The following is a 12303-nucleotide window of genomic DNA, read 5'->3' as shown; positions in this document are numbered from 1 at the left end:
AAAGCAATATCAGGTGATTTGGAAATGAGATTTGTGATATGCGGTGCATCAATTAACAAAGAAATCAAGAAAGATACCAACAAAAAAGTAAAAGCTCTAAATATAGTCATTACATATGTAACTATTCATACATACATGTTGCAATAAAGCATTGTGCTCGTTACGAATGCAACAAGCTCGATATACCTAAAACATTAGTTCGCATCTCTTTCGATCGGTGTACATTATTTTAAGTCTTTATCAATACCAGTTACAGCGTTGTTTCAGAGAAAAATACTTTGTTCCTTTTTTTCTTTTCTTTTCTTAATTAACCAGATGTTACAGGTGATCTGGAAAAAACGGTAAGTGGTACGATAAGTATTCTTTTAATTGAATACTTTTACTCGTCGTGTAAAAAGATCGTTCTCCTTTTTCTTTTTAATGGGTTATTGTCATATTTTCTTGTAGTTTGTGCTTTCAAATCCAAATACACATCTTCATCTTCATTGATCCAATAAAGCAAATACTTTTCCCATCGTTGATCACCCACACGTAATTTGCTAAATTTGGTAGCAAAGAATCACAGCTAGGTACATCGACAAATAAGTAACAGCAAGCGGCAGTGACTTGTTCCACAGTTCTCAAGTACTCTTAGGTAAAGTTATATGATCCGTATACCTTCTTCATACTTGTAATTGAAATATACGTAGAATATACATAAAAATAATTTGATGAATAATCGTGAGTTTATCAGCAAGCCAGAAGATCATTCGAATATACATCACGTCACAGGTATTGCTGATTGTAACATTAAGTCAAGATTTGTGCTCCTTCAGTAATACCTGTGTATCTTAATGCGAAATTAAGAAGGGAGTCGGTGTATGTAATAAACATCTATATATCACGAAACTAATGTTCTGTTATAAATACGTAAAAAGACACAGTCAAGAGCATTATTTATAATGAACTTTCGATGCATTTTCAATGATTTAATTTTACTTAATCGCAACTAAATATTCTTATGACCTTTCTAGAATATTACCGAATGTATGCGACACATAATTCTCACACCCAGTGTTATAATAATTTTTTTACAAAATTCGTATCTCATTCGTTAAAATATATAAAACAGGCAACATCTTTTGCAACTGTACATTTTCTAAATAAAATTCGTTCCTCTGTTAATAAAACTTATACTTTCTATCGATGATCAACAAAAATAATTTTCGACATGATTCAAATGAAAGGCATCACATACACACGATTTTGGCACTTTTCAGAATTCAAATCATAAAATTTTTATGTCTTGTATCGAATGTAATACCAATTATTTAAATTGCACATAACACCATATAATTAGTATTCTTTTTATATGTACATGAATTTCTGTTAAAGTCTGAAATCCGTGAACATTTCTGAAAAATGCAAAGCTAACATATAATTCTTATATTACTCTCAAATCTGACAAGTAGCAAGTAGATGACTCGAAGTTAGTTGTCACATTAGTTTCTTATAAGGCTACATCCAAAGGCTTACATTACACGAATGTTAGGGAACGTTGCACAAAAAATATTTTTATATGCATTATGAAAGTTAATATTCCAATATGTCATCAGATACAGTTAACTTTCCAATGTCAACGTGAGATCAGCATCTGATGTCTATATTGAAATATTAATTGCATTATCATTAGTAAAATCGAAATTAATTACACTTAGATTATAGTCTTTATAATAATAAATTTGAATAGTCTAAGGCTTGTTTAGGCATAAATCAGATGCTTCAAAAGCATGTGTAGTGTATTCAAAACTGTAAATGTTAAAACATTTTCTGATGTAAACCTGAATCATTTGTCTACATTAACCAGAAATCGTCCTCTGCTTAATTGTGTTCAATTTCTTCTTCCTACTATGATCTTAATACAAGTTTCAGAACAATCTAATGAAGCATTCGTGATATAGCGTTAGGAAATATTTCCATAACAATTTTCCATATAAAATAAAGTATTAGGTGTAATTGAATATATTTGAAAAATATGATTCTTCATATATATGTAAGACATTATATTTTTACTATAATTCTCTCCCTATATATAACAGCCAAAAAATTGTACAGCTTTTATGTGTACATTGTGATCTTCAAAATTTCTTTATTAAGGATCACTCTCAATACTTATTGACTTTTGCAATCCTTTATTTTCATAAGAATTATATTATCAACTTTCTTTATTTTGCTCAAATGAGATAAATCTCATATTTGGACAACATTTTCTCACTTACCACTTTCATTATACTTTCTCGAATCTCTTATTATACCTATACTATTATCGCACTATGTAATATTAAAAACTGCTCTTGAATCATCAGGTTTTTCCTACATTTCACTATTTTTTTCTCCTCGCTATTAAACATGAAGCACAAATTATGATACAGAACTTATAGCATTATGAGGAGAACCCATTTGTGTTAACACTTTATCCAACCACTGTAAAGGTCCATGTAAGTGTGCTTCAATCCAACAGGGAGTGGATGTAACATCTTGTCGATGATACTCAGCACCCCATCCTTTAACAAATGACATTCTGCAACAAATATATATGTAGATAGAGTTATACATTGCCATTTAAATTTCGAAGTATTAATTCTTTAATTACATATAAATTCTACCTTATAGTACACATCTTTGTTAATTCATAGACTGCTTCAAAACCATGATTAACACTTTGTGAAAGTAGTTGTGCAAATTCCTGATTATTAAATATTTTTAATGAACATCCTGGTGGAATCTTACAAACTGTACTAGGATGAAATCCATGATGATGATTACAATTTCTAGATTGCACAAATATAGCAGAATCAGAAAGACATTCTGCATAAACTTCACCACCTACATAATATAGATGTACTCCTTTGCCTATATGTCTTCTTGTATTTTCAATAGTAGAATTACGATTTACATTGGACAGCTGTCCAAGACAAAAACGATCAGAATTGTTGCTTGGATTTGTAAAGCCATCCACAATAACAGAGTGAGAATGACAATGAAAAACTTCACCCACTCTGCAATTTAATTCATAATATGCAATGGAGGCCCAATAAGGTGGTTCCTGATAACATACTGGAGCTACTTCAGCTGATCCACTTGTATCCATTGCTACTGGATCAGGTGGTGGTGATTGTCCAGGTTGTGAACCATCTTCAGGTGGAGAATATGCTGGTGGAGGAGTTTCTGGTAACCCATTGGTACCATATGGACTTTGTGGATTTGGTGATGTTGTACTTCCTGGACTAGGAACAGACCCAACAGAAGACATAGGTGATGTTGGATTTACACCACCAGTAGATCCAGCATTAAATCCACTGGAAGAGTAGGATACATTGTGTGGCATTGTTGGTTCTGCTATTTGTTGAAATGGTAACAATGAATGTCCAGGTGCATATTCTGATTGTCTAGGAACCAGTACTGGTGGTAATACTGGACTTTCCACTCTTTTATAATGGTAAGGATTAATGCAAACTTCTTTTTGTTTTGCAGAGAAGGGGTACTGACATAATTCTAATGGTTTCAATTCATGATGTGATTGCAAATCTGGCCACCTCCATACTCTACAATAAATTACATGTGGTAAACCTTTGCGATGTGATACTTGCAATCTGCCATCTAAACTTCTTGGAATTGTTACACATTTACTAGGTGTGCCTGGGCAACTTAAAGCGCGTTCTAATTCTTCTATTGCACCTTTCCTTTTTTTTAATTTTTTAACTAAAGAGTCAACTGCTTTTTCTGCCCATTTTTCTTCTTCATCACCCTGTTTCCAACCAAGCAGCTTTTTCACAGCAGGACTAGTAAATGAAAATAAACTGTTCAATGAAGACATAGGTCCAGAACTTGATGATCCTTCTTCATCATCCATGTTAAAAATACTGTAATATGTAAGTTATAGCTATGACTTTTTTTTATAGTACTCCTGTTTTGTAACAACCTGTAATTTAACATAATTCATATCAGATTCTCAAGATTAATGATTTTGTAGCACAGTTTCTACAATTTTTCTTTACACAGATGCTTTATCTTCAAAATTACGAAATATTACGAAACTTTTAAAATTTACTTAAGTTATATTTAAAAAGACAGTAATAATTTTGGTTAAGTACAGAAACAAATATTATGTTGAATGTGAGGTTAGACATATCAGAACTCTTATAAACACAACACAAGAAGTACAAAGTAGAGTAATAAAATATTAAATATCATAAATATAAAGAATTCGTATGATAAAAATAAAAAATAACTAACAATGAATTGTATATATACTTACGTAGAATTGCTTAGCGATCCAGCATTGTTTTTACTACAATCTCCCACTCCTGTTACCGCATTCTTGACGCCAACCTCTCGCCATCACAATCAAAATAAAAATATCTATGAATTTATCGATTTTCACCTTAACTTTATCGTATTCTTAATGACAACAATTCTAGGAACACGATAAATATTTAAGTAAATTTTCTTGTAATATAGTGTAGCCACTCGCAGCGTTCATAATCTTCCTCTCTCTTTTCCTCTTTCACTACGATTTTTCTCTGTCTTTCAATCTCTATCTCTTTCACTCCTTTCCGTGGTAGAGTCAGAGTATTTGCAATAAGCAATAATACAGAGAACTTTCAGAATTTCAGGAAGTACTCACAAACTTTCTCACGTACTCACCAAAATCAAACACGTAGAGTGTATTTTAATGTAGAAGAATACTTAGAACAGAACTGATTTTTTTTGTATTTAGCATGCAGTTTTAATTACAAATATTTATCGTAGAAAGAACGAAACGTCGTATAACAGTATTATGGCGTTGCAAGAACATCATGGCGCCTTGTTTATGAAGACAGTTCTATGAGAACTGTACGGCTTTAACAATGCTTTGTGCGTCGTTTACGATTTGTCAAATTCCTCTATTTATTATAATCTTCCGTTGGAAATGAACTTTACTTGTACACTTTATTTCCAATATATAAACATAATTTATGTATACGTTTACGTACAGCAATAATATGCACTCATCGCACTACGCAACGACAATGTATTCAACGATAAGGGCCGATCGTAGATGACTCACTTGAAAAAAATGATACATTAGAAAATATTGCGAAATTTTACTACAATAAACAATTAATTGTCTATATTTTGAAAAATATTTTTTTTTATCCAGCTTTAGTTTAATAAAGTATCGTATATAATAAAATTATTTCATCAATTTCGTATTTCATTAGATCGATTAAAGCAAAAAACAAAACATAAAAATATTTGTACATATATTTATATTTTTATTAACAAACATACTGTTTTGCTAATGCTCTCAAAAATTTTGCCTTTCGAATATTCGCTGCTTCTCTCTGTATTTCTTCATTATTATTGGAATTCAACTCCAATAAACCAATTACTTTAATCTGAAAATATGATTTAACACTAATATACGCAAATTTTTTAAACAAAATTGAAACAGTAATTATATATAATTGCTAACCGCTAATTGTTTCCTATGATGTTCACCGCGTTTTGTGTGTAAGTGAATCAGATACTCAAGTATTGTAGTATCCCAAATACAATGATAATACGCATCCATTGCATCGGCTGGAGCGCAACTTTTTTGGTCACTGGCTGCCATTTTAAATGCCAACGAATAATCTACTTCCTCTAAAAATTGGCATAATACAGCAGCTTGAGTATAACATTGTAAATGAGCACAACATTTAATCATACGTCTATAAACAAGATCGTCGATCTGTGATCTTGGTACCGGTTGACTAAATAGATCACTAGCTACCATGATAGCTTCTAAATAATATTTTATTGCACTTTCATAATAACCTAGAACTAAAAATATTATTTATTATTTTCTTTGATTTCAAAATATCGTAATTCTTTTAATACATACCAAAATTAAGATCTCCCATAAGTCTCAGCCAAGGAACATTACTTGGATAATATTTCAAAGCTTGTATTAATAATTGAAACAATAATTCTCCTATGGTTCTTATGTTATAAGAATTAGCACTGTTAAATTATATTTGTACATTATTGCAAAATAATATATATTTTATGCTATATAGAAACTTACTTTGGTATACCAGCTGGCCAGAGAGAAAGATACTGTGTATGTAATTCAAGGCTAGACTCATCGCGTAAAACATTTCGTAAGCGTGCTAATAGTGAAATAACAACAGTAAGAACCATTGGTTCGCGCAGTCTACTAAGAGTACCTCCAATGCTAGCAATAACATCTCTTGAAGCACTACCAGCATTTGTTCCACTATTACCACTATTACTTCGTTTTTGTGGTTGATCTCTAGTTGGTCCAAAGGCAGTTAAAACTAAAAATACAATTTAATGTTACATAAAAATTTAATGTAAATGTTTTTAAATGGTACATTTAAAACCAACCCATATCCCACGCTTCTCTTGGGAATTTTCTTCCTCCCTTGTACTTAACAATATCTTGACAAACACTGCTGATAGCTGCTGCAAATTCAGAATAACTCCAACGTTTTTCTAGACTTGTTAAATAGTCCCATTCAGCCATATTTAAAAGAAAGACAATGCAATATTCAATAATTTCTTGTCGTGGAATAACTTGATCTGTTGCTTGTAATGCTCCAAGACACTGCTTACACCTCGTGACTAAACTTTGTGTATCACCTACAGAAGTTTCATTCTTTTGGCTACTTTGATCATAATAAATTATAAAATCCAATATGCTTACATATATTTGTTGCTGGCCAAACATGAAGGCACCGCCAAATTTCAACAAGAAGGCATTCCCAATCTATTAATTTACACAATTTAAATATTAACGTGTTACCACTTTGTGAATGTTGCTGTGCTTCTTTTTCTAATACATTTAAAATTTCGATTGCTCCTTCAAAGTCCTTAGACATTACTAATTCCCGACTTTTCGCTAGTAATACATATGAGTAATCTTGAAGGAAGCCTCTAGGAAGAGACATTACAACACTTTGTAATGGAATGGGTAATTCCCAACAACTATTTACATGCCATAAAGGTTTCATTCGATGTTTACCATCTAAATGTATCAATATTTCGTGAATTTCATTAGTAGCATATGACTGTATTAATTTTTGCTCTAATTCAAATATTTCTATTCTTGAACTTTCTGTAATTTAAAAAATTCATTAAGTAATGTTTAAGTATTAATTAATATGTACTGTATATAATTATGTACTAACGGGTATATGTTACTAATGGGATACCCCAATCATTTTTTAACAATAAGTCTGGTAACTCTAGTTTCTCAATATCGACTGATTTTCTAATTTCTTCCAATTCTTTCTCATCAAATAATGCTACGTACAGTGGATCGCTCAGGATTTTGGAAGCAAGTTCATCAATATTACTTGTATGTATAAGATAAAGAAGATAACGGGAAATGCGTTTTTTATCTATATCAGTTGCTTTTTCTAAAACACTTCCAAGAGCCTAAAACAATTTTTATATAATATGAAAAATAGAATAATAAAAGATATAAACAATTTATGACGAAATAAAAATTATTTTACCCAAAAAAATACATCAATTCCTTTGCTACCAGCTATTCGTATTTCTGTCACATAATCACCCAGAATAATGTCACTATCCAATATCTTTCTAACTAAATTTAAACACTGAATTTGAAGCAAAAGATCGCGGGCTACTACTATTTTTCTATTAACTGATCCTCCTTGTACATCAAGTTCCAAATTATTTCTATAAACTAAAGGAATTTCTCTTGTAATATTATCTGCTTGTAAAATTTGTAATATATTCTGAAATAAATAGCTATGATTAATACCTTATATATAAATCTATTTTTTTAATCATATTTAAGAATACACACAGTATACTGATCTTTAATCGAGGCCTGCAATTGCTGAGTGAGACTACAAGAAACTGCTTCTATAGGTACTTCACATGCTAAGCAACAGCCATTCAGAAATTCTTTTTGAATTTTACAATACAATTTATCCTCTGAATTACTGAGATTATAAAACAATTCTTTGGCTTGCATAATGTGATGCTTTGCTTCCTGGTATTTTTCTTTCAATAAATGAAACCTTGCTAGATCATAATGTATCTAGAAATGTTAAAATAATCAACAACACAAATTATATTATATATTAATAATAATTATTAAAACTGTACCATACCTGACATTTAAATTCCTCTAAATTTATAGGATACATATTTTCCCAATTTTGTTTAATCTCTGTGCTATCTTCACTCAACATTTGGAAAGTATCAAAGGATAACATTTTTGGACTTATGTCTTTACTTTCAAGCACATTATTTAAAACATTTACACTATTAATCACTTGGGCTTCTAATTTTCTCATTATATCGTCTATTATACTAGGTGGTACATATGTTGATTCTTGAATACCTGGACTAATACATATAATAAATTCTTTTTAAAAAGAAGTCATAGAAGAGGTATTCTAATTAACTATGCAAATATTTAATATCTTACATATGAAGAAATTGTTGCTTCAATTGTTTATTATTTAAAGCTCTATAAATAATTGCCCTTATGTGCCACCTATGATACAGAACAAGTGCAAATAACACTTGGTCAGAAATTGGATGCATTGTAAATTCAGGTACGGCTGGTATTTCAACAGTTAAGTTTGAGGTTATATACAAAAGATCTTGTAATAGTGTCAACTGTATAGGCACAGGTAATTTTCTTTCCAATATATCTAAATCCCATTTTAAATGTGCTGCTACTTTTAAAGAAAGTATTTTCAAAGCAAGATTTCTGTGACTCCATTTACTTGTAGTATTAGGTTTTACATCATTTGATTCTGTGTCAACAATTTTCACTTCATTTTCTTTTTGTTCTGAATTTATTGTCATAAATTTGATTATTAAATCTGTTGCTGAAGGATCTAAAATATGATTAACATAATAATTTTATTTATCATTTTACACTATTTATATTAAATATTTAAGTTGAGGTTAGGTTGTTATTTACCGGGAAAAGATTTAGATAAATGTTGTTTTAATAAAGATGGATTTAATAAAAATTCAAACCAAAGAATTGTGTCGGGAGATATCGGTACAGTGCCTGGTCTTAGTAAATCCACATCCATCATTGCATCGTTTCTAACTTTACAACATTCAAGGCTAGAAAAGCTGTAATTCTCATCATCTAGCTTTTAAAACATATAAAGTTTCGAAATAATAATCTTAGATGTCGCTGAAATACACTTCAGTTGTTCGTGGAAAGACATACAGATGTCACGTGTAAATGGCGCGTCGTTCTAAGAAAAGTTTGATCAATTACAAACGCATTACTCAATTTTTCACCTTCACATTAATTGTTTGACAAACTTTTACAATCATGGTAAGGTTAACTGCCGAATACATTGAAAAGAAGTGTTCTCAAATACAATTAAGCAAATCTCTAAGCAAAAAAATAAAAAAAGACCAATTATATAATATAACTCATTTACGTATGAACAATATGTTTATCAGCAGTATCGTAAGTTATTTTTATTAAAAGATAACAACAATTTGGTATGATGTTCATACATAATCGTGTTATTATAGGGTAATTGTGTTAATTACAAAAATCTTAAAGTAATATATTTACAAAATAATAATATTGCGACGATAGAAAATTTACACTTTGCATCGAACTTAACACATCTATATCTTCAGCATAACGTAATAAATAAAATAGAGAATTTAGATTTTTTAGAAAATTTACATACGCTCTATTTAGGATATAATAAAATACCGGTAGTAGAGGGTCTTGAACGTTTAAAAAATTTAACTATTTTACAAATAGAAAATCAAAAGCTACCTATTGGAGAGTCATTGTGTTTTGATCCACGAAGTATACTCACTTTATCTGTAAGTTTAAGTTTTTCTTATTTTATATACAACTGTGTTTTTTAAAATGATTCTTCCTTTCAGAAATGTTTGAAAGTACTTAACATTTCGGGTAATAAAATAATATCCTTAAAAAGTATTAGAGAATTAAATAAATTAGAAGTTTTAGACGCTGAGGACAATTTTATCGAGGACATAAACGATCTAACAGAAAGCATAAATGTTTTGACTTCTTTAACAGACTTATCTTTGCAAGGCAATCCTGTAACTCAGTGTTATAGATACAAAGAAAATATTATTGCCAATAATGATACAATAAGTATGTTGATCTGTAGACCCCTTCTCAACATTTACATTTTACTCTAAAAACTATTAATTTATAGAAACAATTGATCGAAAAACAGTGACGGATGTATGTAGATGTTTCATGAAAAGGTTTAAGATAAAAAAGCATCTTTACCATACCAAAAAATCATTAAGCACCACATTAGATGAAGATATAGCAAGTATGACTATAGATAATGTTTATATAACATAAACAATTTTCCAGTATTCAGTATTTTTTAGAAATTTTACGTATTGCAGGTTCATTAAATTTACCACCTGCATTTAAAAAATCAATATCCAGAGCAATATTTCAACATCCTAATCCGAAATTTCCCGTCACGATTTCGTCTGTAATTGGTGAAACGCATGTGTTTCCACCATGGAAAATAGGTAAATTAATATAAAATGTTGTTCAAGATTAATATACATATAACTATGATTAATAACGGATCGATTATAATTTAGCACCAGGCGCAAATGCTTTAAGAAATGGTCATTTTGCCCCGAGACCATTCTGGAGTAATATAATTAGAACCAAACAACCTCGTAATATACGGTCTTTGTTAAGCACTAAAGCTATTAAATTACCACCTATTTGAATCATTTATCAACATATTACTGACGTGGTGTGGTTACATGTATGTATGCAAAAAAATAAGTTCTTTCAATTAGAGGTATTCTTCTTGTTTATTAATACTTTTTTTTAGAAAATTATTTATAATTCATTGTATATTTTTCATTTGCCTTTAATTCTTTGATAATATACGTATTATATTAAATAATTTCTATATAAACCATTAATTATTGCCTGCATGCTGGAAAGTCGTGTATGAGATAAAAATAAAATCTATGATCAAATTGCGCTGAAATAAAATGTATGGCAAAATATCGTAAAAAGCTGGCGGCAAACTAATTACAATTATTTTATACAACTTTCTAGCACTAAGGCGACATTTATATTATATGTGCATTAACATAACATTTTCATAGCTAAAATAAAGTACATTGAACTCATGCGTGTGAAACAATAATTCAATATAAATATAACAAAACGTGCATAGTTAAACAGTTACGACGTTCTTACACATAAAATACTATCATATAATTATTTCATAGAATTATAATATTAAGTATATATTATAATTGTTGTTATCACTAAATGAACCACAGAAGTAGTAAAGTACAAAATACTATTAACTACATTTGTACACTGCTTGAAGATTCATATCTTATCTTTAAAGCTTAACTTCGTTTGTTAACTGAAACACAAAAAGCATATGAACCGGATGTAATAATGAATCTGTTGTTTGTGTCCTGCATACAGGCATTTATGATACATACTTGTTAGTCACTATAAGCATGGAATGTTAGATACAATAAAAACAAATATATAAATTATAGAATTACATGGTATAAAAGGTACAAGTAGAAAATCAACTTCTTCTTTATCGTAACTTTACTGCCTTTTATAATATCGAAACATAAAAATCAATCTACGAAATCTCTTAAATTGCTCATAAATAAAAAACGAACTAATAAAATGGTTGAGCATATTTGAAATATGAACTAACACTATGAAATAAAATGAGATTAATGAATTGATATATTTTGTAACATTCGAACAATTCATTAGCTGCCAGCGTATAACAAAATGTAACATACAAGACAAAATGCAGCTCGCACGTAGATGGTCAATGATTATCCTTTGTTCTACAGAAATTTTTATATAAAATGATCTAATACAATAGAAGAATACTGACTGGTACTGTAACTTTAAAAGAATATTCAATCTTCAGGAAAAGATATAACAAATGTAAATGGCTAGAAAACTAATCTTATCACATATGATGTAAAAGTAGAAAAGTAAAAAAGGTTTATTTATCATTAACACGTGAACATATTAATTAGTATCATAAAATAAATGCTTTGTGCAAAATGCAAGCGTAATGTACATTAATATTTTTTTAAACAACACTTGAAAGAACAAAGGTATAAACAAGCCTCCTACAGTGTGATATGCATATTTTAATGATGCTTCATAATTGCCGCATGTACAATATACATACTATTCATACATAAATATATGAAGCAGCGGTATGTTTTAATATTTATAAC

At 29.7% G+C, this 12303-nt stretch overlaps 3 protein-coding genes across 3 annotated transcripts; 1 reads left to right on the top strand and 2 right to left on the bottom strand.

Moving 5' to 3' along the window:
* Nucleotides 1-2288: 2288 nt before the first annotated feature.
* LOC108578216 (protein mothers against dpp) lies at nt 2289-4719 on the bottom strand. The gene is made up of 3 exons (XM_017941503.1): nt 4298-4719; nt 2646-3961; nt 2289-2560 (listed from the first exon to the last, which is right to left on the bottom strand). The coding sequence occupies exons 2-3, from the start codon at nt 3890-3892 to the stop codon at nt 2401-2403; spliced, it is 1407 nt and encodes a 468-aa protein (XP_017796992.1). The 5' UTR covers nt 3893-3961; nt 4298-4719; the 3' UTR covers nt 2289-2400.
* A 581-nt stretch (nt 4720-5300) lies between these two features.
* LOC108577688 (integrator complex subunit 8) lies at nt 5301-9247 on the bottom strand. The gene is made up of 12 exons (XM_017940881.1): nt 8999-9247; nt 8495-8912; nt 8175-8412; nt 7865-8101; nt 7548-7793; nt 7218-7467; nt 6734-7144; nt 6415-6669; nt 6092-6344; nt 5909-6027; nt 5498-5847; nt 5301-5420 (listed from the first exon to the last, which is right to left on the bottom strand). The coding sequence occupies exons 1-12, from the start codon at nt 9117-9119 to the stop codon at nt 5301-5303; spliced, it is 3018 nt and encodes a 1005-aa protein (XP_017796370.1). The 5' UTR covers nt 9120-9247.
* Nucleotides 9248-9367: 120 nt separating this feature from the next.
* Nucleotides 9368-10787, top strand: LOC108577677 (protein phosphatase 1 regulatory subunit 42-like). The gene is made up of 6 exons (XM_017940870.1): nt 9368-9508; nt 9577-9882; nt 9946-10180; nt 10245-10367; nt 10447-10578; nt 10654-10787. Exons 1-6 carry the CDS (start codon nt 9368-9370, stop codon nt 10785-10787), a joined length of 1071 nt encoding a protein of 356 aa, XP_017796359.1.
* Nucleotides 10788-12303: the final 1516 nt, after the last annotated feature.

Source organism: Habropoda laboriosa, unplaced genomic scaffold (assembly GCF_001263275.1).
Source record: "Habropoda laboriosa isolate 0110345459 unplaced genomic scaffold, ASM126327v1 scaffold5, whole genome shotgun sequence".
Classification (NCBI taxonomy): domain Eukaryota; kingdom Metazoa; phylum Arthropoda; class Insecta; order Hymenoptera; family Apidae; genus Habropoda; species Habropoda laboriosa.
Note: the sequence above shows the minus strand (reverse complement) of the source record. Positions and strands in the feature narration are given on the sequence as shown.

Coding starts and splice junctions, on each gene's coding strand:
- LOC108578216 (XM_017941503.1), bottom strand. CDS start 3,892: ATGGATGATGAAGAAGGATCATCAAGTTCTGGACCTATGTCTTCATTG. Junction 2,561..2,645: donor ACAAAGATGTGTACTATAAG/GTAGAATTTATA, acceptor TATTTGTTGCAG/AATGTCATTTGTTAAAGGAT.
- LOC108577688 (XM_017940881.1), bottom strand. CDS start 9,119: ATGATGGATGTGGATTTACTAAGACCAGGCACTGTACCGATATCTCCC. Junction 7,468..7,547: donor GAATTGATGTATTTTTTTGG/GTAAAATAATTT, acceptor AAATTGTTTTAG/GCTCTTGGAAGTGTTTTAGA. Junction 5,421..5,497: donor ATCATAGGAAACAATTAGCG/GTTAGCAATTAT, acceptor TCATATTTTCAG/ATTAAAGTAATTGGTTTATT.
- LOC108577677 (XM_017940870.1), top strand. CDS start 9,368: ATGGTAAGGTTAACTGCCGAATACATTGAAAAGAAGTGTTCTCAAATA. Junction 9,883..9,945: donor GAAGTATACTCACTTTATCT/GTAAGTTTAAGT, acceptor TCTTCCTTTCAG/AAATGTTTGAAAGTACTTAA. Junction 10,579..10,653: donor GTTTCCACCATGGAAAATAG/GTAAATTAATAT, acceptor ATTATAATTTAG/CACCAGGCGCAAATGCTTTA.